Source organism: Palaemon carinicauda, unplaced genomic scaffold, assembly GCF_036898095.1.
Source record: "Palaemon carinicauda isolate YSFRI2023 unplaced genomic scaffold, ASM3689809v2 scaffold149, whole genome shotgun sequence".
Taxonomy (NCBI): domain Eukaryota; kingdom Metazoa; phylum Arthropoda; class Malacostraca; order Decapoda; family Palaemonidae; genus Palaemon; species Palaemon carinicauda.
Window position 1 is genome coordinate 124,261 of NW_027169025.1, and position 13,884 is coordinate 138,144.

General features: G+C 38.8%; 1 protein-coding gene across 2 annotated transcripts in view; it reads left to right on the top strand.

The window, feature by feature from the left end:
• LOC137635614 (FIGNL1-interacting regulator of recombination and mitosis-like) overlaps positions 1–13,884 on the top strand; it is a 60,452-nt gene that overhangs the window by 30,083 nt on the left and 16,485 nt on the right. The window contains exons 3-9 of one of the 2 annotated variants that reach the window (XM_068368085.1): positions 588–800; positions 1,805–1,947; positions 3,829–3,983; positions 6,855–7,072; positions 11,336–11,481; positions 12,637–12,763; positions 13,348–13,504. In XM_068368085.1, coding sequence (XP_068224186.1) covers positions 588–800; positions 1,805–1,947; positions 3,829–3,983; positions 6,855–7,072; positions 11,336–11,481; positions 12,637–12,763; positions 13,348–13,504 — 1,159 coding nt within the window. Of the gene's footprint in view, positions 1–587; positions 801–1,804; positions 1,948–3,828; positions 3,984–6,854; positions 7,073–11,335; positions 11,482–12,636; positions 12,764–13,347; positions 13,505–13,884 lie in introns of those variants that run through there. The other variant, XM_068368084.1, reaches the window with a different exon arrangement.

The following is a 13,884-nucleotide window of genomic DNA, read 5'->3' on the forward strand; positions in this document are numbered from 1 at the left end:
CTTCCTAAGGGGTAAGTCACCCAATGTAAATAGCGTGGTTTGTATTTCGGTTACGGAACAAATGACAAATTCGAAGATAAATTGTATTTTTCCTAACCACACAAACCTGAGCTATTTACACATATGTGCCCACCATCCCTGACCCCCAAGTCAAGTCCTACCTCTAAGTGAAGTGAAGCAAGTCACCGGTGTGTGTGTGTGTGTGTGTGTGGGGGGGGGGGGGTAGCAAGCTACCCTTCCCCTACCCCCCGCTAACTAGCGCGGGGGTAATTAACCCTCGCTAAAACTATTGGCTCGTCATTTCAGCTGCGCTAAAAGGTAAACCCAATGTAAATAGCTAAGGTTTGTATGGTTAGGAAAAATACAAATTATCTTCGAATTTGTCATTTTTGAAGATGTCAGGCGTTTTGGAGATCCAGCAGCTAGAAGAAATTGTAAGGTAAACTGGTAGCAAGTACAGTATTATGACAAAATTTTTTAGTATGTAAGAGCGATTATGATATTTGTATCGACTAACACTTAAATACTTAATAGAGATATTGAAAAGATACATTTATTGCTAGTTTAATTTCCTTGACTCTGAACACAATTACCTCAGAAGATCCCCCGACGCTTGCGAAGGCATCCAGGTGACGAGGTTTGCCCTCGGCGCCTTTTTGTCTCACCTAGAGGTTGGTGCCGAGGCCTTCAAGCTCTTCAAGTACACCTCCCCGGCGCTCAAGACTTTCTTTGCAACGTCCTTAGGGAAGTGCGCAGTAGACGATGAAACTGATGCTGACGCTGTTAATCAGCTTCTGCAGGTTATTATTTTTCCTATCAAATTGGTGATGTTTAATTGTAAATGATGTAGAAAAGTAAACTTTGAAATAAGGCCATGAAAATTATTATTATTATTAGATATTATCCCTTTCACCCCCAAAGGACGTACCGGTACGCTCTTGCAAAACATTGTTATTTACATGTTTTTGCATATTTTTGATAATTTTATGAGAAACTTTAGGCATTTTCCAAAAAAAATGAGACCAACCTTACCTCTCTATGACAAAAATTAAGCCTGTTAGAGCAATTAAAAAAAATACATAGCAAAATGTGCTCAAAATTTAACCTTACCTTGGGGGTAAAAGGGTTAATATAATAAATGTTAAAGCAAATCTTTAAAATGACTATCTGTAGATATATGCATGTTTGATATTTGCAAATGCAAGAACATTGTATTGTATTTGCAAAGACAGCTTTGATATTAGTATAAGTAATGTTCTGTTTATATTTGCTATTTGGTTTGTACAGTATCTCCTTCCAGAAAGCTAGTGTGGTATCTCCAAAGTATTTGCTTTTATTTAATTCCTTTTGATATGTGTCTCGAGGAACAATCACGCGAAAGTTATTAGATGTAAGTTGAGGAATTTTTTTTTTATTATTTTCCCACTAAATAAGTTTGAGATGAGGTTAGGTTTAAGCCACTTTCCTTTTAGTCATAAAACAATCAAGTTTATTAAGTTTTACGAAGATTGAGTCCCGGTTCAATATTTAGTTAAAATTTTTATTCTTTTCCCACTAAATAACTTTGTAATGAGGTTAGGTTTAAACAAATTTCATTGCAGTTATAGAACAATCAAGTTCACTAAGGTTTACGTGGATTGAGTCCCGGTTCAGTATTTAGATTAAATAAAAGTTTGAATACAATTCGACTACATCGTGGACTATTATTCACCGAAAGTCTTAATTATGGTCTATTTAAAGTAAATTAGCATATTTTAATGTAAGTCTATACCTTACACCCACTTACGATTATCTTTCTTTGCAGCAATGTATTCTGATAATTGAATGTTGCCTTATAACCGTGCAATTTTTGTGTCAAGCTGACCGCGTGTGCGTCGAAAGCACGGAGGATGTTCCCCGGGCTGTTCTTCACATAATGAATGCCTCTCTCCAACACTGTACCACCAGGTTAGTAGAAGTCCATCCTTCCTCTTTTCAAGAAATGGGTTTGCCTTCACCTAAGATGAGAAATTATGTTCTTTGTGTCAATGTTTTCCCGTAGTAGGTCCCCTAGATAAGAATGTTCAATTTAGGAACTGTTAGAAATAAGAACCAGTTTATGTATTAACATAATAAAACTAGAGGGGCATTCAGTAGAGTGCAGACCTCTGCCGCGGCAGCTTATTTCTCGACCTTTTGCTTGACCTTGACCATTAATATGCATTAATTGGAGTGGATTTTCTTACTCAAAAATGAACCAAGTTTGAAGTGTCTGTGAGAATGACGTCAAGCTTATGGCTGATTACGTGAATTGGACATTTTGCTTGACCTCTGACCTTGGCCTTCCAAAATTTAATCATTTCCAGCTTTGTACATATCAGTTAATCTAAGCAAGTCTAATTACTTTACATTTAAAATTGTGGTCAGGAAGCTGTTAACAAACAAGCACACACAAACAAACACAAATTGTAGGTTACTGTAAACATAACCTCATTCCAACTTCGTTGGCGGAAGTAAATACTGGTAAATTAATTTCTTTTGAAAGTATGCAAAAACAGCTGTAGGAATTTTCACTAATGTTAACAAGATCAACTGACTGAAAACAGTAGAGAGTAGGTGGTCGAAGTCATGAGTTGGATGTTCAATTTAATCATGTTTGACTTTAGAACCCTTCAACTTGAAATAGCCATTCTTATATCTCAGATTTACTATGCTTCTTCTGATAGTTTTAGATGTGCATATCATTTGTTAGGGGTGATACAGAAGGTCCTCTACTTACTAGCTTAATTGGGTCCAAGAAGCTTGTAAGTCGAAATTTGGTATCTTTTGGCCTATAGTCCATTTCTTTTAGCGATGCATATTTGCACCGACTCGCAGCGGTGCCCTTTTAGTTCGGAAAAGTTTCCTGATCGCTGATTGGTTAGAATTATCTTGTCCAACCAATCAGCGATCCGGAAACTTTTCCGAGCTAAAAGGGCACCGCTGCGAGTCGGTGCAAATATGCATCGCTAAAAGAAATGGACTATAGTGTACACCTAACCTGAATCCCATGCCTATGATAGCCAGCTACAAGAGTCAACAAATAGTCAGGTTTCATATCAAATAGATATCAGGTTATTACAAATGGCATTGTGCTTACTGTAGTAATTGATAATACAGTAGGCGAACTCCCGCAAGGGAACCTGAACAAGCGGCGATAAGATGAAAAATTAGAAAACCCAACACGGTAAAAGATAAAATGAGTGTCGCTACCTAGAAATCCCAACCAGACAAATATAATACTCAACTTGGGAGCAGGGATCTCTAAAACGTCAGACATCTTCAAAAACACAAAACAACACAGAGCAAAGCAAAACACGTCTGACCAACGCTGGTGCTGTGGAGGAATGAGGTAAGGGGGTGGGGAGGTGTAGGGGTGGGGAAGGATAGTCGTAGTAGGAGGCAGCAGACGGGTGTAGGACGGCACCTCGTTGTTCCGGGGGATGTTGAGGAGGGAGAGGTCTAACTGGCGAAGGACCTATGGTCGTGGTTCTATCACGCCCCAGTATACTATACCGATGCTCAATGAGTGAGCGAGCTGGGTTTATTCCTGGCATTACATGCATCCTTTTTTTCTCTGGTATATTTAGCAATAACTATGCCTTAGAAATGGTGCTAGAGGAGCATTTCACTGGGTGACACAGGTTCCTCGGCCAGAAATAGATTTTTCCTTCGTCAAAATCCCTTTTTTATGTTATCTTTATCATTTTTTGTTGGATTTGTGTTTGTATTTACAAATTTTCATAATTTGAGAACCTTCTGTACTATTTGTTAGGGCCGATACTCAACCATATATCTTTTGTGTTACAGCAAAGAAACCTACGCTGATTGTTTCGAGGCCGTCAAGGATTCCCTGACCGAGCTGTGTCGTCAGACGGTGGATCTCAGCTTGCATTTCGCAAACCTCACGCCCAAGATTACTTTTGATACGTTCAGTGATGACGATGTTGATGTCTTAGTTTATAGTAAGTACTCTATCACTGCGATGCTCATTCTGAAATAGAACTAATTTCATTTGAAGGGACTTATTTAGAAGTCTATTTCAAGCAGCTATTTCAAGGGTTGTAGTGGCTGATGTGGTAACCTCCCTGACTGGTGAACGCCAGACTGGGGTTCGAGTCCTGCTTAAACTCGTTAGTTTCTTTGGTCGCTGTAAACTCACCATCCTTGTGAGCTAAGGATGGCGGGTTTTGGGGGAGCCTATAGGTTTATCTTCTGACTCAACAGCAGCCATTGCCTAGCCCTCCTTGGTCCAAGCTTGGGTGGAGTTTTGAATTTAAGTTACTGAGGTTATTGTGAAACAGTTTGGCAAGGCTACCTAGTCGCACATCTACATTTGTAGGTCTTTCTTGAAGGATTTTATCTTGAATGAGAAGTGAAAATTGAAGTAAGATGTCGTTAGAGAAGTGGGAAGAGACCAAAGGAAGCAGTCGAAAAGTGGAAAGCAAATGGCAATCAAACAGTAATTCAGTTTGTCCCAAAGAGAGGCTCTTGTTAGTGTGTATCACACAAGGTTTTTAAACCCAAGGGTTCCAACAGGGAAAAATATCCCAGTGAGGAAAGAAAATAAGTATATAAACTACAAGAGAAGTAATGAACAATATAAAATATTTTAAGAACATTAACAAGATTAAAATGAATCTTTCATATAAAACCTTCAAACCAACAAGAGGAAGATAAACGATAGAAAAGTGTGCCAGAATGTACCCTCAAGCAAGAGAACTCTAACCCAAGACAGTGGAAGACCATGGTACAGAGGCTATGGCATTACCCAAGACTGTGAGTAGGTGTAGATCATTACCCCTCCTTATTAGGGGAGAGGAGGAGCAGGACATTAACCCTTTTACCCCCAAAGGACGTACTGGTACGTTTCACAAAACACATCCCTTTACCCCCATGGACGTACTGGTACGTCCTTGCAAAAAAGTGCTATTTACAATTTTTTTTGCATATTTTTGATAATTTTTTTGAGAAACTTCAGGCATTTTTCAAGAGAATGAGACCAACCTCTCTATGACCAAAACTAAGGCTGTTAGAGCAATTTAAAAAAAATATACTACAAAATGTGCTTGAAAAAAAATAACCCCCTGGGGGTTAAGGGTTGGAAAGTTCCAAATAGCCCTGGGGTAAAAGGGTTAATGAAGACTGGAACAAGGGAAATTTAGACAGAACTCCATAGTCATCATTCCTCTCATGATATGAAATTGATAGTGTGTAAGGCGCCAGTTAGGTGATAACTGAGAGGCGAGGTGAATGCAGGGAAACTTTATTAAAACAGATATTGAGTACCAGGATTTGCGAGCAAAAACGTCACAAAAATTCAAACAAAAATAAACATGGTCTGTCAGGTTTATAAAAGTTGGTTTTTTAACCCTTTTACCCCCAGGCTATTTGGAACTTTCCAACCCTTAACCCCCAGGTGTTTTTTTTTCCAAGCACATTTTGTAATATATATTTTTTAAATTGCTCTAACAGCCTTAATTTTGGTCATAGAGAGGTCAGGTTGGTCTCATTCTTTTTGAAAATGCCTGAAGTTTCTCATAAAGTTATCAAAAATATGCAAAAAAAAAAATGTAAATAGCAGATTTTTGCAAGGACGTACCAGTACGTCCATGGGGGTAAAGGGATGAGTTTTGTGAAACGCACCAGTACGTCCATGGGGGTAAAGGGATGAGTTTTGTGAAACATACCAGTACGTCCATGGGGGTAAAGGGATGAGTTTTGTGAAACGTACCAGTACGTCCATGGGGGTAAAGGGATGAGTTTTGTGAAACGTACCAGTACGTCCATTGGGGGGTAAAAGGGTTAACATTGCAGGGAAGAGCGAATGGTAAGATAAAAAGCAAAACCGTTACAGTGTACGAGCATGTGTGAAACACGTGCGGTACAACAGTATTGATGGCAGACTGTCGGAAGTTGCGTTAAATATATCAAATCTTTTATGAACATACATCAACAGTGTTTTTATTACATTATTATTGAATACTTGACTTGTAACTTATTAGGACCAACAGGACAAACGAGGTTATTGTTAGTTATTATAAATTAGCTGATATTTTTGTTTTTTCTTAAGTGGCGAGAAATCCCTTAAACTTGTTCAGTGATATTTTCTTCTTGGTTCAGAAGTAGGAAATATTAGTAGGCTCCTTTTGCTCAACCCACGATAAGTATGTGAGATCCTTTTTGCTTTTACTAGTGCTTTTAAAGGTTTAAAGATTTAAAGGCCACTCATGAATGAGAGAGGCAAGGGACGGTGACATTACCCTATCAAGCAGGAAAATGCCCCGGAGACTGACCATATTTCATATGATCAGTGCCTGAGCTAGGACCAAGGAGGGCCTGGCAGTGGCTGCTGATGACTCAGCAGATAGACTTATAGGCTCCCCTAAAGCCCCCATCCTTAGCTCACAAGGATGGTGAGATTGTAGCGATCAAAGGAACTAACGAGTCTGAGCGGGACTCGAACCCCAGTCTGGCGTTCACCAGTCAGGGACGTTACCACATCGGCCACCACCACCCTGCTTTGCAGTGGCAGATTGCAATAAAGTTTGTAGTTTGGAGAGGTGTTATAACCAACCTAATTGCAGTATGGTTACATCTGTATTCCTTTATATATTCATTCAAGGTATATATGTTTCTCTATTTGCTTTTTCAATTTTCATTTCTGTAATACAATTTTCTTGTCCTTTTCTTTTCAAATATGAGCCACCTCAGTTGAAGGGACCTCATCAACATAGTAGTGTCTTTTATTTGCCTCATTTTATGTGCAATTGTGTATAGCATGATCAAATAACATGATATTCTTCTCAATTAATTGTCAATTACTTCCTTTGCAGTTTGTGAACATCTGTGCACGACAGCCTCCCACCTGTCGCAGCTGTCGGATTTGAGAGCGTTCGTGGCTGTGTGGCGAGCGTACGCAAGTCTCGTCAGTCAGCATCACAGCTGCTTGACCACCACCTTGGATACCTCAGTTCCGCTGAAGGCCCTGGTTAAAGAAATAGGCAACGGCTTTGAAATGCTTAAGGCTCTCCCATTCGAAGACAAGGAAGCGGTAAAGTTCTGATTCTTCCTTATGTCGTTTCTCCGTTTTTCAAATGTAGAATACAGTAATGGTTTGTGGATACGGTAATGTCATCATCATTATTTTTTCTTGGTTGAAAGCAAGCCAAAGTTTCAATGACCTATTACATTTGTGTGTTCATGTCAATTTCTTGAAATTAATATTTTTACAACATAAAATAAGTTTGTTCCAACACAAATACTTACCTCAAACTACTTTCTTAGGAGTTACCTGTAATCTCCTCTCTACCGACCAGAGTTTTGTGTAGTATACCCTATACCCGTTTTCTATGGAGGGTTAACCCGGGAGTGAGAGAACGTGCCCCGAGGGTAGCCTTGAGCTAGGTCGAGGTCCGCTTGGGTCCCGTTAGCCAGTAAGTTCTCTGGTCGCGACGTGATACCATACTCACACGTCGCTCTCGACCCTTTGTGTCCGCCTCGTGTGTCCCTTATGTACATGAATACAAAAACCTTCATCCTGTAGTAGTGGTAAGATTCTGGCAAAAGCTGGAAATGGCCAGCGAATAATTATCGAGATTCTGGCAGAGAAAGGGCTGTCCTCTGACTCCAACTTGTAGAGATCTACATTTATTATAAGTTGCTTCTGTTTTTAATTGTTCAATCTCAAAGGGGTTGCTCTTATTTTGTTTTGATCTCCACTCTTAATCCTTTTACCCCCAGGCTCTTTGGAAATTTCCAACCCTTAACCCCCAAGGGGTTATTTTTTCCCCAGCACATTTTGCAGTATATATTTTTTTAATTGCTCTAACAGCCTTAATTTTTGTCATAGAGAGGTCAAGTTGGTCTCATTCTCTTGGAAAATGCCTGAATTTTCTATAAAAATTATCAAAAATATGAAAAAAAAAAAAATTTATAGCATTTTTTTGCAAGGACGTACCGGTACATCCATGGGGGTAAAAGGATGAGTTTTGTGAAACGTACCAGTACGTCCTTTGGGGGTAAAAGGGTTAATGAAAATTTCAGGTCAGCCTTGTGAAGATCAATTGAGGGATTAAATTCACACAGCAGTAAAATAAAGATTATTTTTCAGACTTTAGAGCTTCATCACTCAAGTAGCTTAATGAGTGACTGAGGCTGGGAAACCCATTCAAGAAATATTTGATACTACTAGGCTTGTGGTGGCCTGGTAGTAGTCTCCTTCCCTGGTGATTGCCAGATTGGGGTTCGAGTCCTGCTGAAACTCGTAAGTTCCTTTGGTAGCTGCAACCTCACCATACTTGTGAGCTAAGGATGGGGGTTTTGGGGGAGCCTATGGGTCTATCAGCTGAGTCATCAGCAGCCATTGCCTTCCCCTCCTTGGTCCTAGCTTGGATGGAGAGGGGCTTAACTGCTGATCATATGTAAAATGGTCAGTCTTTGGAGCATTGCCCTGCTTGATAGGGCAATGTCACTGTCCCTTGCCTCTGCTATTGATGGGTGGCCTTTAACCCTTTTACCCCCAAGAAACGTACTGGTACGTTTCACAAAACTCATCCCTTTACCCCCATGGACGTACCGGTACGTCCATGCAAAAAACTGCTATTTAAAATTTTTTTGCATATTTTTGATAGTTTTTTGAGAAACTTCAGGCATTTTCCAAGAGAATGAGACCAACCTAACCTCTCTATGACGAAAATTAAGGCTGTTAGAGCAATTTAAAAAAATATATACTGCAAAATGTGCTTGAAAAAAAATAACCCCTGAGGGTTAAGGGTTGGAAATCTCCAAATAGCGTTGGGGGTAAAAGGGTTAAAACTTTAGAATATCTTGTTGGTGTTTTAGTAAGTTTCTTTTACATTGAATGCAATACTGAGAGGTATTATAGCAACTGGTGTACTTTATTGTATGTGTGGAAGTTGTGTTGACTAAATGTCCTCTCTTTGAACCGTCTCCGCCGCTTCTGTAGCACCACAACTCTTCAGGATACTTTCTTCCGGATGAAGAATGTCCTTGTAAACTTTTTTCTCCCCTTTGTCCTTTTTTAATATATGTTCTAGGATCAACATCCACATTCATTGCTAAGTTTTTTGTCCAACGAAAGACCGTCAGCATTATCACTTCGAAAAACACTGGGCAAAACACTTATCAACTTTGCTGGCAAGTCCAAAACAGAAGGATGACCTGGTGAGCGCGAGTGGTAGGTGTCGGTAGGGTAACCCAACTGTATTCTCTAGGGCCTGTCACGGCCCTCCCCCTTTGATGAAGGGATTATCTAAATGGAAGACAGCCTGTGAATAGTGTTTTACAAACGCCCTTTTTAGATATACGACACCAACAAGGTGCTCGCGCGAGGGTTGTAACCTCTGCATTCCATGCTTTTAATTTTCTCTGGTATATTTGGAAGATTTATATCAGAAAAAGTACAAAGAAGGACTTTTTCGCCGGCCGTCACAGGTCTCTCCCCAGAAATAGATTTTTCCTTCGTCAAAATCCCTTTTTTGCTACAGGAACACAATAGAACTGAATGAACATTATTAGAAATTTGAATCGCACAGATATATATGCTTTGAGCATAACTAATCTACTTTCCTAAATAGGGAAAAGTAATTTTGTATAAAAACAGATCTAGGAAACTAATCATAATTTAGGAATTATCAATATATAGCAGGACTCAGAAGACAAGTTTCCGCATTCTTGCAAAGAAAACGTAAAGAAATGCATTGTAGTAGGGCATACTAAAATAGATCATACTTATACACACTTATTACATTACTGGTTTCAATATCTTCTTTAAAGTTTGATTATCTTCCATTTTATTGACCCTATTTAACTGTCTTTCCTACTAACATGGGAGTAAGTTGCAAAGGAAATTTCTCTACAGGACATCAGCGCTTGTCTCTACAATGCTGTTGAATCAACAGTATCTTTCTTAAGATTTGAGAGTCCAAGCTGATTAAAATTAGTATCATAAGAAGTGGTATTTAAGTAAGCCTTCTATGGGCAGAATATATCATACAGGATTACATTCTTTATTTGTATAATTGACCTTGTGTTAGTATCCTGTTCTGAACCGAAGTCATCGGCAAGGAATCTTAAACCGCTGTTGCTTTGACAATATGGATGGAAATTTCTTCTTTCAAACTAAGGATAGAGGAGAGAAAAGAACCAAAATCGCATAGAACATACATACATATACCAAGGCACTTCCCCCAATTTTGGGGGGTAGCTGACATCAACAAATGAAACAAAAACAAAAAAGGGGACCTCTACTCTCTACGTTCCTCCCAGCCTAACAAGGGACTCAACCGAGTTCAGCTGGTACTGCTAGGGTGCCACAGCCCACCCTCCCCCATTATCCACGACAGATGAAGCTTCATAACGCTGAATCCCCTACTGCTGCTACCTCCGCGGTCATCTAAGGCATCGGAGGCAGCAGCAGGGCCTACCGGAACTGCGTCGCAATCGCTCACCATTCATTCCTATTTCTAGCACACTCTCTTGCCTCTCTCACATCTATCCTCCTATCACCCAGAGCTTCCTTCACTCCATCCATCCCCCCAAACCTTGGCCTTCCTCTTGTACTTCTCCCATGGAACATAAAAAACAAATATCATCATCATCACCATCTTCCGAGCTGAGGAAATTTTTTTTTTGGGTGAGTCAAGGCATCAACACCCATTACCTTATCTTCCCTGGTCTTAGCATATGTGGAGAAGTGTTGTGGGCAGTGATCAAATGTGATATTTGTGACATTACTATTGCAATGACATTTCCATTGCCTCTGTTTCTCATGAACCCCCTTTGGCAGCACATATACAAATTAATGTTTAACATATAGCCTTTAGGCTTTTCTTCATCAGTGGATACTCTAGCTGTCAAGTTCTTCCAGTATCAGGATGTCAAAAGCCTTTAAACATTGTTATGCAGAATAACATTATCATTTTTATGGTCTTGATTATAAGTATTTGTATATGTTGATTGGAGCCAAGTTTATATGATAATATTTCTCGTTTAGGGGTGAGCGAGCTGGATATATTCCTAGCATTCCATGCAACTTTTTTCTCTGGTATATTTAGTAGTATTTATACCTTTAAAATGGTGCTTTAAGGAGCATTTCACGGAGCGACACAGGTTGAGCCCAGAAATAGATTTTACCTTCGTCAAAATCCCTTTTTTATTCTATTGTGTTTACAAACTAGTGTCAACGTTCAAACTTTTTTTTATAGGAATGTGACTTTTTAAACTCTTGTGTGCTTGTGTTTTCTTCTGTGGTAAAATATATATAACATATTTTAAACCATATTTTTTTTTATAGGCCAATAAAACTCAGAAGATAATGCAACGCACCATAAAGACGATAAACTTCTGCTTGAAGATAGTGGTGGCTATTTGCGAAAAGTATCGAGGGTACTTGCGAGGTGGTCACTGCAGCATTGCTTCCCTACTTTTATTGCTCTTTAGGTAAGTTTATCGTAGATAAAAGGGAATTTGATCTTTTGACTGGCCAGGTAGCAGTACAGTGCATCCTTCTCTGGTTGTGGCTCATTTTTCCGTTACTTACACGCACTTAAATAATCTGGTCTATTCTTTAATCATTCTTCTTTGTCCTCATATACCTGTCAACACTAAGATACCTGAAAAATTCTTCTTCACTTAAAGGGTTAACTACTGCACTGTAATTGTTAATTGGCTACTTTCCGCTTGGTAAGGGTAGAAGAGACTCTTTAGCGATGGTAAGCAGATCATTTAGGGGAATCACACTCCAAAAATCAAACCATTGTTCTCTAGTCTTGAGTAGTGCCATAGCCTCTGTACCACAATCTTCCACTGTTTTTGGGTAGAGTTCTCTTGCTTAAGGCTACACTCAGGCACACTATTCTATCTGTTTCCTTATTTAGTTTTCTGACTGAGCTATTTTTCCCGTTGGAGCCCTTGGGCTTATAGCATCCTGCATTTCAAACTAGGGTTATAGCTTGGCTAGTAATAATAATAGTATTGGACTGAGTTTTGCTTTACATATGGAGAGAGTAGCTCTGGAAATCGGTGATCCTTTTGCTGTAGGGTTTATGTGCGATTATTTCCAACCAGATAAACAAACTTTCTTCTTGTCCTTCTTTTCTCTCAGTTAAAATTTTCTGTCTTCCAAGGGATGTCTCTGTTGATGTTCTTTAATTTTTTTCTGTCATTATCCTGCTTCCTTTGTAGCTTGGCTTGATTAGCGCTTTCAGTTGCTTGTTCTATCTACCTTTGAGTAGAAATTAAGGTTAATTTACACCCAAGGATGTAAGGAAATTAATTTTATTCATTCATATAAGTCCCTGTGCATGCAAATATTATTGTAATGTAGGTTATATAAGTATAAGCACCGTGTCTTGCCTAGTGTTTTGTTGGTTGTACCTGAGTATAACTCTTAAACTTTTCAGCTCCTATATTGTATTATATTATTTACTTTTCATTTATTCAACCAAGCTCTTCCCACTCCACCTTCCAATTCCTTTAATTCCGTCTTTCGTGAAAAATTGACATATTTAGAATTTCCCATGCAACTCTGAAGTCTTGTGAAACTACAATACAGTATATTTTAACATCAATATTTACCTCATTCGCTTTTTTCAGGTACTCACCAGGTAATGTCATCCTGAAGAATTTTCCCAATGAATTGAAGAAGGAAATAGAGACTCAGCTGACGATTGGTATTGAACCGCTGTTGCTGCATCTACGAGAAGATGAGGATTTTGTCAAGGTTAGTGAAGTAGTTACAGGTTGAGCAAGTGTCGTGTATTTAGGTTACCCTACTTTACTTAATTTGCAACTTTAGTCTTTTCTTCCTAATGTTAGATGATGCTGGACTATTTTTCTAGTGTCCGAATGCATCTGGTTCCTGTACTTTGTTGTCTCTGTTCTTATAGGGGACATGTCAGACATGTAAAAGCAACCCAAAGTAGGGTGGGATGTTACAGAACATCAGAGTGATGTTGGAATTTTTTCAAAAGTTTTACAGCATTTACTTACTATAGAAGATTCCCGATCAATTATAGTAACGTGGCTATCGAATGCTCAGCAGAATAAGCTATACTCAATACAGCGAGAAAGGACACCTGGTTTTAAATGGATTCCCCTCTTAAGCAGACAGAGAATTTGAAATCTAGGCAATATGACATAAGGAACGAAATAGTAATAAAACCATGGCATTGAAGAGTCACCAATTCCCGTTACAAATACAGTAAGCAGAGGTTTATTTGTGGAAAATATTCTTAGTGAAACAGTCCACGTCAGTTGCTTGTTTGTATCAGGAATCTATTTCCAAATGTTTTGTCTTATTTTCAGGTACTTTTTGAAGACAAGAAAGAATTAACGGATGAGATAATAAAAGACTGGAGCAGTTATTTACTGCTTTTGGTAGCTGTAGCCCTTCCACCCTCAGCAACGGTCCTTATTCATCTGAAGAAGTTTCTTTCTGCAGTATTCTCAACGATGCAGAAAAGTAAGTTAATGAAAACGTGCATTGGTGATGAAAGTGAAAGGTGGAGGACAAGGTTTTATAATAAGGTTTTTTAATAAAATGCTCACTTTAATCTGAGTTATATTTATATTGATAATTGATGTTTATGCCGAGTCATATTTTCACAATTTAGTTTATTAGTTTGTTACGAAAGTCAGTATAACCCAAAGGACCACACCTGAATTACTTTAACTGTCTACTTCAGCTCCATAGTACCTAACTGTCCATTTTCATTTTTTATTTGCCTCAACTTACTTCACCGTTCTTTAATTTGACATGTGGAATCTTGGTATGTGGAAGCTAACTTTACAATTTGATGGTCTTTTAGGCTTGTTTGATGCTAACTGTTTTTCAATTTGAAA